This window comes from Aythya fuligula, chromosome 1 (assembly GCF_009819795.1).
Source record: "Aythya fuligula isolate bAytFul2 chromosome 1, bAytFul2.pri, whole genome shotgun sequence".
In the NCBI taxonomy this organism is placed as follows: domain Eukaryota; kingdom Metazoa; phylum Chordata; class Aves; order Anseriformes; family Anatidae; genus Aythya; species Aythya fuligula.
Genome location: NC_045559.1, coordinates 42,947,893 through 42,964,859, shown reverse-complemented (window position 1 = coordinate 42,964,859; position 16,967 = coordinate 42,947,893). Strand labels below are relative to the sequence as shown.

At 60.4% G+C, this 16,967-nt stretch overlaps 2 protein-coding genes across 2 annotated transcripts; one reads left to right on the top strand and one right to left on the bottom strand.

Moving 5' to 3' along the window:
* The first annotated feature begins 2,529 nt into the window (after positions 1–2,529).
* PMM1 (phosphomannomutase 1) lies at positions 2,530–11,229 on the top strand. The gene is made up of 8 exons (XM_032208025.1): positions 2,530–2,673; positions 2,775–2,892; positions 3,712–3,788; positions 4,285–4,376; positions 6,743–6,842; positions 7,348–7,423; positions 9,230–9,345; positions 9,597–11,229. Exons 1-8 carry the CDS (start codon positions 2,530–2,532, stop codon positions 9,717–9,719), a joined length of 846 nt encoding a protein of 281 aa, XP_032063916.1. The 3' UTR covers positions 9,720–11,229.
* Positions 11,230–11,414: 185 nt separating this feature from the next.
* On the bottom strand, positions 11,415–16,384 carry CSDC2 (cold shock domain containing C2). Its single transcript, XM_032208036.1, has 4 exons — positions 16,178–16,384; positions 13,244–13,486; positions 13,014–13,136; positions 11,415–12,855 (listed from the first exon to the last, which is right to left on the bottom strand). The coding sequence occupies exons 2-4, from the start codon at positions 13,417–13,419 to the stop codon at positions 12,693–12,695; spliced, it is 462 nt and encodes a 153-aa protein (XP_032063927.1). The 5' UTR covers positions 13,420–13,486; positions 16,178–16,384; the 3' UTR covers positions 11,415–12,692.
* Between the last annotated feature and the right edge of the window lie 583 nt (positions 16,385–16,967).

Genomic DNA, 16,967 nt, shown 5'->3' with positions numbered 1-16,967 from the left:
GGCCTCTTAGGAAACCCATTTTCTCCAAAGATGGTTGCGTGTAAATTGCAGGTCTGTGCAGCCAACATTCCTCCCAGCCATACCTACTCATAGGTGCACAAACTAGAATGAGCAGTGTATGTAAGTGTACAGAGGTGGCAAACTTCAGCCAGCTGATTGACAAAGGGGAGCAGGGAAGCTGAACTCCTGGAGGGGAGCAGGACCCTTTTTCCCACACTTACTGTTCTGTCAAGTATTGCTGGGGTTCCACCATGCCATTTTTAAAATGTTAATAACATCTTTAGACAGAAAGTGATGTTTTGATTTTTTTTTTTTTTCTATTACAATAAAAAAGTACAGCAATTTCCTGTTTGGTTGTATGTGTCCACGCAGCTACCCAGCAAAGGCAGCTCACCAGAAATCTGCTTCACGCTGTTCCCTGCTGGAAATTGTAGATTGAGAAACCATCCCAGCAGTTTGTGCTGTGTACCGCTAGTAGAAGTGACAGTGGCTACTGCTCTTTGCTAGAACTGGTCATGGGCAATATTTTTATTTAAATTTGGGGACATTTTACTTCTGCAATCACTGTGGTATGTTAAAATTCCTCTTCTGAGGGCTGGCACAGCTTGGATGAGCTGAATAAAGGTCAGACAGTAGGCGGTTTGTCAGCACAGATCGTGTACAGCCATCGTTCATTTAAGTGTTCAAGAATGAAATACCCAATGTGTACTGTTGGAGAAGAGGCCCAAAAGAGCTTAAACATAACAAAAGGCTCTATTTTTTTTTCTCTCCCGCTTGTCTCAGTGCTACTACTTTAAAAAGGAAGGAAGAAGCTGTAAGAAGTGGGCTTCATTCCTGGGTTCTTCTGGAGCTGCAGAGGGCATACGGGTGAGGGTTATGTAGCAGCGTCCATCGTACCTCTGCTGGTAGGCTGCTAAAAATTAGAGGAAAGATGCGGCTTTGGGTGATTAATTATTTCAGGATGGGCTTCTGGACACTTAGTGATGGCATCCATGTGCTGGGCCACACAGCTTGCTGTTTGTACAGCAATCTGTATGGATATAGTAGGGTAAGGGGCTTTAACTAAGGTTCATGGTTGTGGTTATTTTGGTCTTTTCTTCAGATGGGGGGCTGGTTTACTTTCAAGTATTAGCCCCAGGTAAAATACCTGGGAGTGAGTACAATGGGGAGATGATGACCATAATAGCAGCCCTAGTCGTAATGTACAGTGCTCACAGACACCGTCAAAACTTGGACCAAAATACCTGCTTTCATCCACAACTGCTGCTGTCCAAGTCGCAAGTAAGGGAATGCATCAAGGGAGGAGCTAAGCAGCTCTCTGAAGTACTAAATAACTGGAACAGCCGCAGTGGCTTGTTCTCAGAGCTAACCCAGGTGATTTTTGTGCTCTCAGGGAAACCACAGTGGCACAGGGCCTCCCCAGCTGATGGTGAATGGCCATAAAGGTGCTGAGGGAGGTGATTTGGCATGCTGTAGCCTTGAAAAGACTTCGTAAAGCAGCACGACGGAAAAAATAAGCTGGAGAAAGCACAGCAGGTAGGTCAGATTTTGGAAAGCTCTACCGCTGGCTTAAAGCCAGCGTTTTCTGTAGGCGTGCAGAAAACGAAGCTGAGCGGTGGCCCTCCTGATGCCGGCAAGTGCCACCGGGTGGCAGTGCTGGGGCGTTGTGCAGCACGGAGCTGCTCCTGCTCCCCGGGAGTTAAAGGGGTCAGGTCCCACGGAGGGGCCTTTTTGGTGGCTGTCTCCTGCCCCGTGTGGAAAGACGAGCCTCAGCTGGGTGCCCGAGGGGAAAGCTGCCCATACATGCGGCCTCTGCAGCAGAAGCCTGCGCTGGCCTCAGACGCTGAGTAACACAAAGATCCCAGTGGAGACCACGTCCTTTTTATTAAATCCAGACCCAGATGTGGTCGAGAGCCTGCCCTCTTCCTCCTGCTGTGCTATAAAGTGTAGACATGGATGTGCAGGGGGATGGTTTTAGTCCAACTGGGTGAAGGGCTGAGCACCCAGCTTGTGCAAGCACAAGGTCAGCCAAGAGACTGCAGAGCGATGGTGTCCTGGAGTCCTCACGGGAAGCAGGTTGGCCTGAAATAACTGTGAGGCTGGGCACAACGTTTGGGATGCCCTAAGGGAGCAGCTGGGAGGACAGACCAGAGGGGTAGTGTGGGCTATGGCGAGAACCGAAGTGCTGCCACATCTTTGGGGCCGTGAGGGGAGCGAGCTGGCAGTTGTTCCCAGCACCATGTCTCCTCCAGTCAGACAGGGGACGTATTGTCTTTGTACCGTGCTGTGCCTTACAAACAAGAAATGGCTTGTGTTTATGGGCACTGGGAGTTCGCTGTGCGTCTGACTGCACGGCTGTCTCTTGAGGCAGACAGTGCATGGCTGCGCCGCACAGAAGAGAGAGATATGTGTGATTGCACGTAGACAAGCCCTACAAAGGACCATAATCCTAAAACCAACCCCAAAACCCCCTTGGACCAGCTGCCCGCGGCCTGCCAGCCCTCCTCAGCCCCCCTCAGCCGCCACAAGATGGCGCCGCGGCGCGGTCCCGCCCCCGGGCCGCCCCCGGGCCGCCGGGCGGGCTGGCAGCGGGCGGCAGCGGGGATGGCGGCGGCTCGGGGCCGGGTGCTCTGCCTCTTCGACGTGGACGGGACCCTGACACCGGCCCGGCAGGTGAGGGGGAGCCGCCGGGAGGGAGGTGAGGGGGGAGGGCGGGCGCTGCCCCGCCGCCATTTCGGCCCCGGGGGCTGACCCCGGGCATCCTGCTCCCGCAGAAGATCGAGCCCGAGGTGGACCGGTTCCTGCAGGAGCTGCGCGGCAGGGTGCAGATCGGCGTGGTGGGCGGCTCCGACTACTCCAAGATCGCCGAGCAGCTGGGCGAGGGCGACGAAGGTGAGAAGCCCGCGAGCCCACCCGCTCCGCTGGCCCTGAAGCCGGGGGTGCCGCTCAGGTTCGGGGGCTCACGCGTGCCCCAAATGAGCAGTGGGATCCCGCACCTGCCCTTAGGGTCGCTGGACGTGCCCTAGGAGCCGCCGCTCGAAGGCTGGCTCCCAGTGCCATGGGATGGGAGCAGAGGCTGCCCGAGCCGCTTGGCAGCGCACCCGCAGCATCGCCAGCCCGGGCAGGGCGCGAGGCAGAGGATGGAGCAGCAGGCAGGGCAGGCAGGGCAGGCAGCCTTGTTTGTCCGCCCTCCGCCTTGTTTGCCATCGCCGAGCTCGATGGCGAGCACGCAGCCCGGTCCTAAGGTCTCTCTTCTGCCTCATTAGCAGCGATGGGCTGCGTGGCTCGGGGGAGCGCGGCGCCGGTGGCTGAGTCAGCAGCAATCTGTTTACTGCTGCCAGGAGGGCCCGGCGTTAGATAACCAACAACTGCATCACCGGAGCGCCCCGGCAGCGCACGTGGCTGGAAGCCTGACATCTCGGAGCTCTTATCTTCCGTCTGCCACTGATTCAGTCTGTGACCCCAGTCAGGTCGCTTCCCCCCGCCTGCGTCAGCTGCCCCCCTGCCCGCTGCAGATAGCGGCTGCTCCCGCATCCTGGGAGCTCTGAGGGTCGCTGCCTGTGTGCTGGGAGACGTGTGCTGTGAAGGCTCCTGGCAGAAAACATGCTGAGTCCTGGATCCAGCCAGCACTTCTCTCTCTGTCTGGCCCCTTTTCCTAGCTGAGGGCTGAAGCAGCATCCTTTTTTTCCTCTTTCTTCTCCTCCCTTTCAGTCATCAGTAAGTTTGACTACGTCTTCGCAGAGAATGGCACCGTGCAGTACAAGAACGGGCAGCTGGTCTCCAAGCAGGTAGGCCGGCTCCTCGTGCAAACACAGCTCTGCCTCCTCCGCCCGCGTTGCTGAGCGCCACGGAGAGCAGGGTGGCTGCATGCAGGAGGGCAGCCCCGTCTTCCCTCCCCAGCAGCCAGATTTGGATGTCCCACTCCTCCTGTTCATGTTTTTGGGTTGGAACAAGGGCCAGAGCCTGCGCTCCCCCACCTGTCACGTGGCCGCTGGGTTAATGGTTGTCCAAGGGCCACCGCAGCCGTGGCAGCTGCTTAGCGCCAGGAGAGGTTCAGTGGTTTGTGCTCCTGTGGGGCAGAAGAGCCAAGCAACAAACAGGAAAAACTGACCCACTCCTGCTGTCTGAGGGTCCCCTCACTGCATGCCATCCACATTTGGTAGAAAGGCCTAGTCCAAAAAAGCCTTGCCATTTTCCTGTGGTCCTTTCTTCTTGACAGAATAGCAGGAACCTCAGCTTTGTGTGTGCTCTTGCTTCTCCCTCACTCCCCTTCTCCTCCCGCAGGCCATCCAGGACCACCTGGGAGAGGAGCTGCTGCAGGATCTCATCAACTTCTGTCTCAACTACATGGCGCTGCTGAAACTGCCCAAGAAACGGTAAAGGACTGGCCCTGTGCAAATGTCTGTTGTATCACTGATTTCTAGGGAGCTGTGGACCCCAAAGCTGTTGTAAGAACAGCTGAGCTACTGAGCTTGTCTTTGCTCCAGGTCTAACAGGTTTTACCGTAGTATTTAGGGACCCTGTATAGGATCGCTGCACCCTTGAGCTGGGCACTGTAGGCAAATAATCTAGGAGGGCCTTTCTTCTGGAGAGTCTGCCCTGGTTTTTGGCATAATGCCTGTGCTTTCCCCCTCAGGTTTTCTTCCCTCAGAAGCAGGGTACAGCTACTGCATGCACCTGATTTAAGGCAGTGGTAACAGCTAGATGCTGGTCAGGGCATCAGGCATTATCACTGGTCCTATGAGGTTCCAAGCAGACAAACAACAGGTCTTAAGATGGGAGGTGCAGAGTCTAAGCACACAGTCTCATGCTCTGTCTAACCTAAAGTCACTGGAAGCCTCTAGTAACAGGGCTGGCCATGCTCTGCAGTCAACCACGTGTTCCTGCTTGCTTCCTCATCATGAGATCCCACTGTTACAGGGTGAGTTGGGTTGGTACATCTGGTCTGTAGGAAAACCAGTCTACTGCGAGGAAAGAAAAGGGTAGTTTTCCATTGGATCAGCTCGTTATCATGTCATTGCTGGATCCAGCAGAATAAAAAAAAGAGAGAAAAAAAAATGACATGGAAGGGGAGAGCAGAAGGGCGTCTTTCAGAGACAGCCTGCAGCTGAACCAGTCTGGGTGTAATGTCAAACCACCCCTCAGAGCGCGGTTTCACAAACACTCGAAGCCAGCACTGCCCAGCAGCTCTGCTCTCCCCTCGCCTCTGGCTGTTTTGTTCCTGCTCTCCCCCTGGTGTCAGCACCAGTGTTTGTGTGGTGAACCCGAGGCGAGCGATCTGCTTGAAATTAAGTTGCTGAAAGAAAAGTTGCTAAACTGTGATCCAGATGGGTTTCCTGATGTGAGTCACCGCGTGGCAGCGTGAGCCCTGGTGAGAGGGGCCAGCGTGGCTCCTTGCGACAGGAGCGCTGGCTAAACATGTCCCCGAAACCGTGGGCTGGGACCCAGATCCCTCAGGGCTGTTTGGTTGCTTCACGGCTGCCTGGTTGCTCAACCCAGTGAGGTTTCAGCTCCCAAGTGCCTCTGTGGATTTAGGCTTGTGGGATTTCTAACAAAGCAAGGACTTTAACCCACGTCTCCCGAGTCCTGGCCCTGGGCATGGAGCCATAAACCCTCGGTGCTGCAGGGATGCTGTCCGCAGGCTTCAGGCACGGCTGCCTACGTGCCCTTTCCACAGGCACTTCTGCTCTGTGCTACGAGACAGGAGGGGGAGAGTTTCTCCCCCGGGGTAAGCGCTTTATCACAGAGGAACAGCAGACGGCTGGGAGGGACGTTAGAGCCTTAGGGAGCTCAGGGCTCCTCGGCCGGACAAGGAAGGGGATCTTCCTGCTCCGGGTAGGTTCCCTCAAGAGTTTTGATCTATTTTCGAATCAGCAGTGCTGCCGATTGGCTTCTGTTTTGCTCTGCGTTGTTCCTGCCCCTCCTGTGCACCGGTGCTGGTACTTGTCTGAACCCTCGGTGCGCTCTTCTGAGGTGATAAGCCATCAAAAAAGGAGAAAAGAATGGGAATCGATGATTTTTTGCCAGCTTAGTGCTTTGGAGCAGCCCACCAAGGAACTGGCAGAGCAGTAGTGTCAGTGCGAGGCGAGGGTGTCAGGCGGGGAGCTGGGCCCTGTTTGTGCAAGCTGTGATAGCAATCACAGCCCAAGGTGCGGGTGGCAGAGGGGGGATGTGAAGGCCCTGCAGGGGCCTGCCTGATCCTGCTGCCCAGCATCAGCAACACGTTACGCTGACCTGCTCCTTCCCACGGCCCCAAGCTCCTGCCAGCTTCACACAGACCAACGCAGGGAACTTTTCCGAAAGGCCTCCAGGGGTGGAGATGCCACAGTCTGGCCAGGCGGTTGATCCAGCCCAGGCGACAGCTGTCCTTGCAGCTATTGCAACGTCACAAAATGTCTCCTGTTATCTCACCTAAGCCCATTGCTTCCAGCCCGTTTCCAGAGCACAATAACTGTTTGTTCCCCTTCTCTTGCAGTCTTTTTATTAAACTATCCCTTGGAGGCCTTCAGTAGCTGTTGAAGCCTGGTCTCTGCCTGCTGAAACGGGGCTCTTGGGCAACCTTAGAAGCTCGTGCACAGCTGAAGCGCGAGCACCCATGAGTGGGCATGGCTCCTCTCCTCCTGCATGTCCCTGCGGACGCTGCATGCCTCGCTGAGCAGCCGTTTCCCTGGAAAAGCCTTTTTATTTCTCTCCCAGCCCCTGTAAATCCCGCCAGTAACCTCGTGCTCTTGCCCACACACAGAGGAACCTTCATTGAGTTTCGCAACGGGATGCTGAACATCTCCCCCATCGGACGGAGCTGCACGCCGGAGGAGCGAATCGAGTTCTCCGAGCTGGACAAGGTACGGGCTGCGTTCGGGCTCACCCTCCCTTTTGGTGGTTTTGTGCTGTTCACAGATCTCAGGTCTCCTGGGTGGCCCAGCAGCTGTCGTCTTTTTCCCTCTCTCCCATGCATAGGAGAGCTGGAACTAAGGGGCTTTTTAGACCGGCAGAGCCATGGCAAATATGCTGGGCAGATCTGCTGCTCCCCGTAGCCTGCTGGAGCTGCCCTGAGCTGGTGTCTGTAGGCAGGCATCACGCAGGACTGGTGAAAGCTGGTTAAAGGGTGTTGAAGCGGCCAGGAGGAGAGGGTCAGGCAGGAGGGAACTGATGGCAGTCAGAGCACAACGCCCATTCAGGACCCCGAAGAGCACGGGGAGTTCCCTTGTTCCAGGGACTCAGAAATGCTGGGAGAGTGAGCAGAGCAGAGCGATGAGCCAGAGTTGCCCGGGAGACAGCTTACGGTGTATTTCGGTAGTGTCAGCATCTGATTACTCAAACCTTTCTCCTTCCTCTTCTCCTCTGCAGAAGGAGCGGATCCGGGAGAAGTTTGTGGCAGCCTTGCAGAGGGAGTTTGCTGGCAAGGGCCTGCGTTTCTCCCGAGGTGAGTAGGGGCGGCTTCCCTGGCTGTGCTTTGGCCTCTTTATCGTGCTTGCCTTAAAATCGTGGAAAGGGGAGCAGGAATCCAGGCTGTTCCCTTCAGGGGCCCCGCTGGGTGAGGGCTGGAGCCGTGCTCCCCAGGGAGCCCCCGGTGAGAGCTCAGCAAGCTTCTATTCCTGGAGAGCCGCTGCGAGGGCGTCACATTCGCATTTGCAGCAGGTCGATGGCAGAGAATAAACCGTGCTGTAGATTTTCCTCTCTGGGAACCATCCAGACCAACTGAGTTCTGTCCCGTGACGCTATCTGTGCCTGACTGCAGTTAGCCGTGCTGAGCCCAGCCCTGCGCAGGCAGGAGGTCTGTTCTGGCTCAAGCAGCAGCAGCCGGGCTGCCAGCAGAGCTCCAGGCACATTCAGTCCTCCGCACAGGCTCCTCGAGGAATGCAGGGGTGTAAGAGAGGAAGGGATCTCGTGTTTCTCAGCGCTGGGGTTTTGTTTGGGAGGCTGGCTACTAGGGAAACGTCTTTCTCCTTGGCAGAAGAGCTGCCAAAAGGCAGGGAGTTTGTCACCCTGTGCCTTTTGCAGGGCCGTGCCTCGGGGTGGAGGCGCGCTTTTACAGCCAGCTTACCAAAGGCAAGGAGCTGAAGGAGCTTGGGGCTTGAGCAGCCCTGGGAATCTGCTCGGGAGGGGTTGGAAAATGAAATGAGGGTAGCTGAGGGGTGGGGCTGAGGCCAGAAGGAGACCCTCCACAGAACAGGTAGGTGGGTGTAATGTAAGGAGGTGCCACGTGGAGATCCAGCCAAAGGGCAGGGAGGTGACAGGGCTGGGACATGGCATGTGGCACTCCGCTCCTGCACCCTGTGCTGCCTGCAGCATTGCCACAGCCCAAGGTGACGGCAGATCCTGCTGCAGCTCCCCAGGCCCATGCTCTGCCTAGGCGAGGTGCTTGGTGTCCCCACACCAGCCCTCTCTCCCCTCCAATTTCCTTACCCATTCCAGCTGGCATCAGGAGCCCTCCGTGCTGCCCAGCTCTTTCTGGAAGGACAGCACACAACAAAATGCAGCATTCTTCCTAGGTAAATGGCTTTGGATACAAAAAAAAAACAAAAAAGGGAAGACTTTTAATGAGGACACTGTTCTGTTCTGGGAAATGGGCAACCAAGTTCAGTTCCTGCTCCTTTGTAGGAGGGCACTTGGTCTCACAGGGCTCTTGCTCCCTTGAGTACTGCAGAGCCTTGCCCGGGGCACCCTGTCCTGCAGAGGCTCCTTCTGCCTGCGGGGCCAGCATCGGGGAAGGGCCCCAAAGCAGCAGGGACATCTCAGCCTGCCGGGGAGGAGAGGAGCACGGCATCGTACGTGTGCTCCTGAGCAGCCTGGGGGATCGGCACCTCTCCTCCAGCAGGGATCTTCCCCCGTGGGTAGCTGCCAGCTCACCCCCCTCCCATTTGGGGCAGGATTATTATTGGTGAAGAAAGAGAGTGGGAGAGTTTCCGATAAGGTGCTTTGCCCCCCGTGGGGACGCAGGACACGCCGATGCTCTCTGTGGGGTGCAACCCCAAATCTCCTCCAGCCGGTGCCTCTCTTACAGCCCCTGCAGCCCCCCGGTGCCTGCGTGTCACCGTGCTGGTGTCCCTCGGGCTGCTGTCAGGGGAACAGCACCCGCCACCCTCCCAGCTCCGTGCCAGAGCCCAGGGCACAGCTGGTGGGGAGGGCTCGTAGGGAGGGCTCCCCGCTCGCACCCAGCGCTGTCCCGGGGCGGGGGACCTCCCACCCTGTCCCCACCACGTCACCGACGCCCCCCTCCCGCTGGCAGGCGGCATGATCAGCTTTGACGTCTTCCCGGAAGGCTGGGACAAGCGCTACTGCCTCAACGTGCTGGACGACGAGAGGTTCGACACCATCCACTTCTTCGGGAACGAGACCACCCCGGTGAGTGCACCCCACACACCCCATGGACGGCTGCTTCCCCTCCCCGGGCCTGCCTGCCCGCAGCACGGAGGCCGACACAGACCTCTAGTGGTGCACGAGGGGGAGATGCTCTCACGTGGGTCGTGCAGAAATTCATCTCTGCTGCACTGCGCCGCGAGCGGGTCCAGCACCTTCCCCATCCTTTCCCTGCTCGCTCCTCCCGTGGCACGGAAGAGGTGCTAACGCTGCCCCTGCTCTCTGTCCCCCTGCAGGGAGGGAACGATTACGAGATCTACGACGACCCCCGGACGGTGGGGCACAGCGTCCAGTCCCCCCAGGACACGGTGCAGCGGTGCCGCGAGATCTTCTTCCCAGAGCGAGCTAACGAGTACTGACTGCCAGGGCACGGCCGCCCAATCCCCCTCTTCCTCCCCCTTCCCCCCCGAGGAAAAGCACCTTCATTTGAGGAATCTGCTCAGGGTTGGACTGAAAAACACTTCACAGAGCTGGTCGGGAGTTGGCCAGCGGGTGGGCGCGCGGAAGGGGGCCGCTGCTGGTCAGCCCTGCGGCGCGCCCTGCTCCTGGCTGTGGTTTGTGGGACCGGGCAGTCCGTCCGCCAGCAACGCTGCTCTCCGGCCAGCTTGGGCCCCGGGGGGCAGCAGCACCTGCCTGCGGGACCGGGGCGCGTGGCAAGGGGCCATTCATAGCCGTGTGTGTGTCTGTCCGTCCGTCCGTCCGTCCCCTTCCTCCTTCTTTCTCTTTTTCGCTGTTTCTCTCCACGCTCCTGCACGAGGGAAGGAGCATCTCCCGTGCCTCCCCCCTTGCGCAGCCTGGCGAGGGACGGGGAGCTCCCCCTTCTGAAGGCCTCCAGCGAGGAGGCTCCGCAACCTCTCTGGGCCACCCGTGGTGCTGCCTTCCCATCCGCGTGTCCGTGCGGACCGGGGCACACCAAATCGAACGGAGATCGACACCAACACAAACCCAAACCTCAGCCTTTGTTCCCAGCCCTTAGGAGCCCCTCGCCACTCCCTGCCGGTGTGTCACGGCCACTGACGCCAGCCTGTGGCTGCCCCATGCTCCTCTTTTCTCGTTTTTTCACCCCCTTTCCTTGCACCCCGCACCCATCCACGCAGCCCCGTTGCTCTTTGCCTCCCACCCGGGGTCTGGAGCGCAGAGGTTTCCCAGCTGCTGCCACCCAACCAGGGGACCAAGCTGCTCAGGAGAGGCACCTGGTGCTCCCACGTCGCCCCGGGCACAGCCCCGAGCGGATTTGGTGCTGTAGTGGTACGAGCAGGGTGCTGTGAGCCCTGCACAGCCGGGGTGCCCTCTTACATTCAGCACGTCGGGTCTGTGGTGCACCAGATTTGCAGGAGTGCAGCGGTCTGCCTGGCGTCCAGAAATCCCCAACAAATGCACAAATTCCTCTCTCTGCACAGACGAAATCTGTGTGGGAGAAGGGGACCTTGTTGGAGAAGCCTGAATGTAGGGGACCCTCTTCACAGGCCGCTCTCTTGGCCCTTCCCCTGCAACCTTCGTGGAGGAATCATCTTCTGTGGTTCCGCTTTCGCTGAGGACCAGGTTATGTGCGGGTGTTTGTTTTTGGTTGTTTGGGTTTGGTTTCTTTTCCTTGTAAATCTATTCCAAGTCAGCAGGTCTCTGCTGACTTGGAATACGCCACACGCCTGTCCCATAGCGTGACCCCGTGGGGTTTCTCCCACCTGTGTGTGTGTGAGTGGATGTGGTGGGTCCCGTGGCGGGGGCTGTGCTGCCGTACGGTTCTGTGTCTGCGTGAGGAGGGTGGCTCCTGTCTGACTGGTACCAACTGTTAAATGAGGAATAATTTAATTAAATACATAGAGATATATATATAAATCAATCCTATTAAAGCCACAACGTGCAGCTGTCGGAGCGTGTGCTTTGCATGGACTCTGCTGTGCCCTCGCGCTGTGTGCGGGTGCAGGTGAGGTGCAGGAAGGGGATTTGGGGTGAGACGCGGGGTGGGGGTGTGGTGAGCCTGCTGGGGAAAGCCCCGCGCGCCCCAGGTCCCCCGCCCCGCACACACACACACCAAGAGGCAGGACCAGCAGGGCTCAAGGGAAAGTCACTTTTAATGGTTTATTGCCAATGTTACAAAGGTTGACACAAGGTCAGACAGGCGGGAACCACACCAGAGTTGTAAAAACACCAACGAGTCTAGGGTTGTCGTTTATTTTGGAGGAAAAAAAAAAAGAATAATAATAAAAATAATCAAAGAGTTTGTTGTGGCCAGCGCAGCCGGGTCCTGCAGCCCCCGGTGCCTGTTCCCCCCGGGCCGCAGCAGCCCACCTGGCCAGGGACCGCAAGGGGTTTGTGCTTTATGTACCAGACCCTGTCTACACCGAGGCGCTGGCGCAGGGCGTGCCCGGAGGAAGGCGCGCCCGTGTTCGCCCCGTGGCCACCTAAAAACCCTTCAGCCCCACGGCAAGCTACGGACGCGCACACACACACACACACACACAGGCACACAACGGGGGTCCCCGCGGGGCTGGGGTGACACGGGGAGGGGGAGGAGGAGGAAGCCGTCTCCCCAGAGCCAGCTCCGGCCCAAGGGCAGTGCGCCGCCGGCCCCTCCGTGGCACACAGAAAAGACAGCGCTGAGCACCACGGGGCCCTGCCAGCGGGCGTTTGTCCCTTAAAACTCCTTTTTTCTTCCTTTAAGCCACCCTTTTTTCTTTTAAACTATAGTATTGACGTGGCTTGACTGAACAAAGGTTTAACTCTGGGGAGGGGGGGCTCAGCCGGGACCCACCGTTTTGGGGCAGCACGGTGCTGCCCGGTGATGCTCCGATGCTCTCCTTGACTGCATCCCACTGGCCCTGCACACCCGGCCCCCAAACCCCGAGGCACCAGGGAGGGGAAAGGAAAGGAAACCAAACCAGTGCTCGCCCCCAGGCCCCGTGTTGGGGCAGAGCCCGCTTCTCCCGACGCCCCCTTCTCCACGGCCCGAGCTGGCAGTGACAGAAACACACACCGGAAAACTGAGGTGGGATCGGGTGGCCCTTCTCCCGAAGGAGCCGCATGGCTGAAGCCCAGTGAAGGGAACGGGGTCAAGAAGGGGCTCGGCCGCCCCTTCCCGGCACAGTGACACGCTGTAAGGACGGGGACGTGGGGCTTGGGGCTGCCCCCAGAGCTGGGGGGGGCTGCAGGGAGGGCTCTGCTTTCCCCGTCCCCCTCGAAAGACAGCTACAAACACACAAAGAGAAAGGAAACCCTAACCTTAGAAAAGACACCGAACGCAGACGCCTGCGTGCTGGAGGGCGGCCCCGGCCCCGCCGCCGGCTCGGCTCCCCCCGCGCCCCCTGCAAGCGGCGGTGGGGCCCCCCGGGCGCCTAGGAGCCGATGATCTGGCCGGACCACGTCTCGTGCTTCGTGTGGGGCGCCAGGTTGGTGAGCACCACCTCCACCGCCTGGAACTTCTGGTTCTTGGGAGGGATGGGGCACACCTTGTACGTCACCTCGTCGCCCTCCACCGGGACGTACTCCCCCTCGATGCTGCGGGAGAGGAGAGGGGAGGCGGTGGGACCGGGGCTGCGAGCCGGACCCCGTCCCCGGACCCCACAGCACCGAGGAGGGCACCCAACCCGCGAGCTGCACCGGGGGGGAAAAACCCCCAGGCACCCCCAGGGTGACCCAGCGCCGCGCGGACTCACTCAGACACGTGGACGAAGATGTCCTCTGTGCCGTTCTCCGGCGTGATGAACCCGTGGCCCTGGGAGCGCGAGAACTGCTTGCAGACGCCCTTGAAGACGGGCCCAGCGGAGGCTCGCGCCGTGCTGCGGGAGGGAAGGGACGGAGGCGCCTCGGTGCTGGCTCCCGGCCGTGGGTCGGCGCGGGATCGGCTTCCCCGGGGGGAGCAGGCGGCCGCGCACCCGGTACTTACGCGGAGTAGGTCCTGGTCCTCTTGGTGGGCAGCGGGCTGGGCAGGTCCCGCAGCAGGAGGTTGCCCCGCTCCCAGACGCGGCTGCCCTCGCGCTGGAAGGGGAAGGTGGGCCACACCGGGGACTTGGGCGAGTGCAGGGGCGGCACCGCCGGCGGGGCGCCGGGCTCCGACGACATGGTGGGAGCGGGGGGCTCCTCCGTCCTGGGGGCGGGCGGCGGCGGGGACGGGGCTGCTGCCTGCGGCCTGGGGGGCGAGGGGGGGGCGGTTACAGGCGGCTGCTGAAAGGGTGAAGGGGACCCAAAGCCGGGTGCCTCTGCCCCGGGGCTCACCCGTGTCCCTCGCCCCGAGCCGGGCACCCCGGCACCCCACGGGTGACCCCCGTCCCCATCACCCCTCCAGCCCCACCGGGGTGTATTTGGGACTACGCCTGCGGGCACTTCACGCGCCGGGGAAGCCGGTGAGGTTTCGCTCTGCTTTCTGAGACGCAGCAGCCTCGGGGGGCCGTGCGGAAGGGGGTCACCTCCGCTCCAAAATAAGCAGGTGGCAAGGACACGGGAGAAGGTTTGTGGAGCAGCTGCCGTGCTGGGGAGGGAGCGGGCGGCCCCCGTTCCCCTCGCCCCGTTTGCTTTCCCTGCCCCTGGGAGCCCTGCAGAGCCCCACTGTGGGGCAGCCTTCACGCCGCGGTCCCACTCGGAGGCAGGAGCCCCCGTGGCAGCGGGGCCGCCTCCTGCTGCGCGTTATCGCTGGCGGGGCCTCGCGGCTTCCCCGGCAGCTGAGGGACAATGGCGGGTCCTTAACCCGCACCCCGTGCCCTGAGCCAGCTGGCAGCACGCGCGGGGGCTGCCTCCCACCCCATCCGAATCCCTGCAGCAAACAAAGGGACGGAGGAAACCAAATGCACGGCAAAAAGCGCAGTGGGGACACGGGCACGGCCTCCCCACGCCTGCCCCACACAGGGAGGAAATGGGGGCACCCCAGGAGGCCAGACCCCAGGCCACGTATGGCAGCCAGGCAGGAGACGCACCGGCTTTTATCTGCAGACCCAAGGGCCCCCTTCTCACCGTCTCCCTCCCTCCCGTGACCCCGTTTAACTCCGCACCCACCCCGCAGCCGGGCAGGAGCCCTTTGAAGAGGCCCCGGCCTCGCCACTCCCCGTTCATTAGCAGCAGCAAAGAACCCCCCTCCCCGCCTCACCCCCGATACAGATTTAATTGCTTTAATCACCCTCAGCCCGTCGGCCCTCCCACACGGCTCCTCTTTGTGCTCCTTCTCCTCACCGGGACCCGCGGGACAGACGGACGGGCTCCGGGACGTGATGCCTCTGCCCCCCGGCTGGGCCGCTGCGTGTCCCTCTGCCATCGCCTGGCCCCTGTCCCCCTGCCATCCCCACTCCCCGCCCATGTGGGTCATTTTCTCCCCCGTATGCCCCAGCGACACCTCACGCTGGCTGTTCCCTGCCTCTCCCTACCACGTTTTCCCCATCCCCGGGGACTGCTGATGCCTCTGGTTCAGCACCCGCTGAGTTTGTAGGTCCATCTCCCCCGTCAAGAGCAAAAACCCACATTTCTGAAAGAAAGCCCGGCCCCGCAGCTGGCTGCTGGCAGCCACCTCCCCGCTCCTGCCAGGGCACCCGGTGGCCGACGTGATTTTCTGGCCCGCCACCACGCCGGGGGAGCTGCCTCCCAGGTGCTCCACCAACACAAAATGCCAGGTTTTCGCTTTGGGGCTTAATTCATGCGCTGGAGAACATCAAGGACCCGGCAAGGGCTTCTCCCGGGGGCTGCAGTGAGGGGCAGGAGCCAGCAGGCTGCCTACGGACAGAGGTGAGCGCTCCGGTTAGCCATCCTCCCGTCCTCAGAGCAGGATGGCAGCCCCGGCGTCTCGCAGGTTTTTATAAACGCCGTCTCTGCCCGATGCTAATGAAAGCCTCGCTGCCCCCTCCCTTCTTTTTTGGTTACCGGATCGTGCCATTACGAGCGACATTACAAGGCAAGCCATCTCCTCCACGTCCCCTGCACGCTGAAATCCCCTCCGCTGAGATGGTTTGCTACAGGAAAAAGAGCCCAGGCATTTTCTGGGGATACACATGGAAAGCTTCCCCTCCCCATCTAAGCCAATCACACTCCCAACTCCGGGGATCTTTGCTGAGATAAGTCTCGCCTACGATACAGCCTGGTTAGCGCTAAAATATGAATGTCACCTTTCCGGATTGCTTATAAAAAGCTCCCTCAGTCAGTGCTCTGCAGCCGGGTTCTTGGGGAGGCCACGGGGAGAGCAAGGCGGCTGCTGGAAGCCAAGGGGAAGCCAGAGGAGAAGCCATCATGGAGGCTTGAGTTACCTTTGAGGCGTACATGCATAATCATCGCTCCCAAAGACCACATTTGGGGGATTTGGTCGTTTGGGGCTTGGCCGATTTTCAGATGAGAGCAGGGTCTGTTCAAAGACCTCATGCAAATGTCCTCATCCGCGTCCTTCCTCCCTCCTTTGTGGCTCTAACTTGCTGTCTGCAGGAATGAATAGTGCAGCCAGCCCCACAGAAGCACCCATTCAAGCCCCCACCGGCAGCAGCCCGCTTTAATAAGACAGCTTTTCGCCCGCCGCTTCCCCCCGCACTCTCCCAAAGGGAGAGCTGCCCCCAGCTGCCCCCAGCCCTGCGTGGCAAAGCCCCGGCTCTCTGCCCCCGGCAGCAGCGGCCACGCAGCGCTGCCACCCCCGGCGGAGTTATTGTCTCGGAGGCTGGTGGGGAATAAACAACGCGGAGCAGGGAGGGAAGCGGCACTTCACCCTCGCACCTTTATCCGCCACCTAAGGAGAGAAAGCAGAGAGCGACACGAAACGAAACAAAGCAGCCCGCAAAGCAAACGCCGTGCGGGAAGTTCAGCCACCGGCTCCAACAGCCTGGGCGAGCCGGGCGGCCGTCGTGCCTGCCCTTACCTCCTCAGCAATGCGGGGCTCCCTGCAGCCGGGGCGTGCAGCGCATCAGCGCTCGGCGGGGACGAGCGAGCGCTCCTCGGCTGCCCGGCGATGAGCAGCGCTCTCGCATGAAGCCCGGCTCCGGGGGCTTTTCTCTCGCCGGCTGGCTGCCTGCCGGCCGCCTCCCGACGTCTCCGCGGTGCCTGATGTGCGGATGATGTGCAGCCCGCACACACGCATCCGCACGCCTTCCCTGACGTCAGGGCCAGGCCAGGGGGAGCGGGCAGGTGGGAGGGATCAGGCCGGGCAGCCCCGCGCCAGGCTCGGCTGAGAGGCCGCAGGGGGGCCGGAGGGGCCGGGGGTCAGCGTGGAGGGCCAGCAGCACGCTGCCTGTGCCACCTGACATGTGCCCACGGCAGTGGCACGGCCCCACACGGCCACGGGGCAGCCCCACAGGCTGTAGGGACAAGGCGATGGGGGACAGGAGGCCCCAGAGAGGGGTCGAGCTTCTCCCCACATCTCCCCGAGTCGTGCTGCGGGCGTTTCTGCCTTTAAAGCATCGCATCCCTAGTGTCACCGGGCAGCGAGCCCCCTGGACCGAAAGATCCTTTCCTTCCCTTCTGCCCTGTACCCACAGGGCTGTGCCTCAGAGGGTTCCCTCTGCAGGCAGAGGAGGCGAAACGAATCGGCCCGAGACTTTCTCCCCTGGGGGCACGGCGCGGTGCGGCCGCTGGCTGCAGCGGGGACGGGAATCAATTGTTCGCTGTGTCCGCTGGGGATAGGGCAGGGGGTAATGGGGCTTAAATCACAA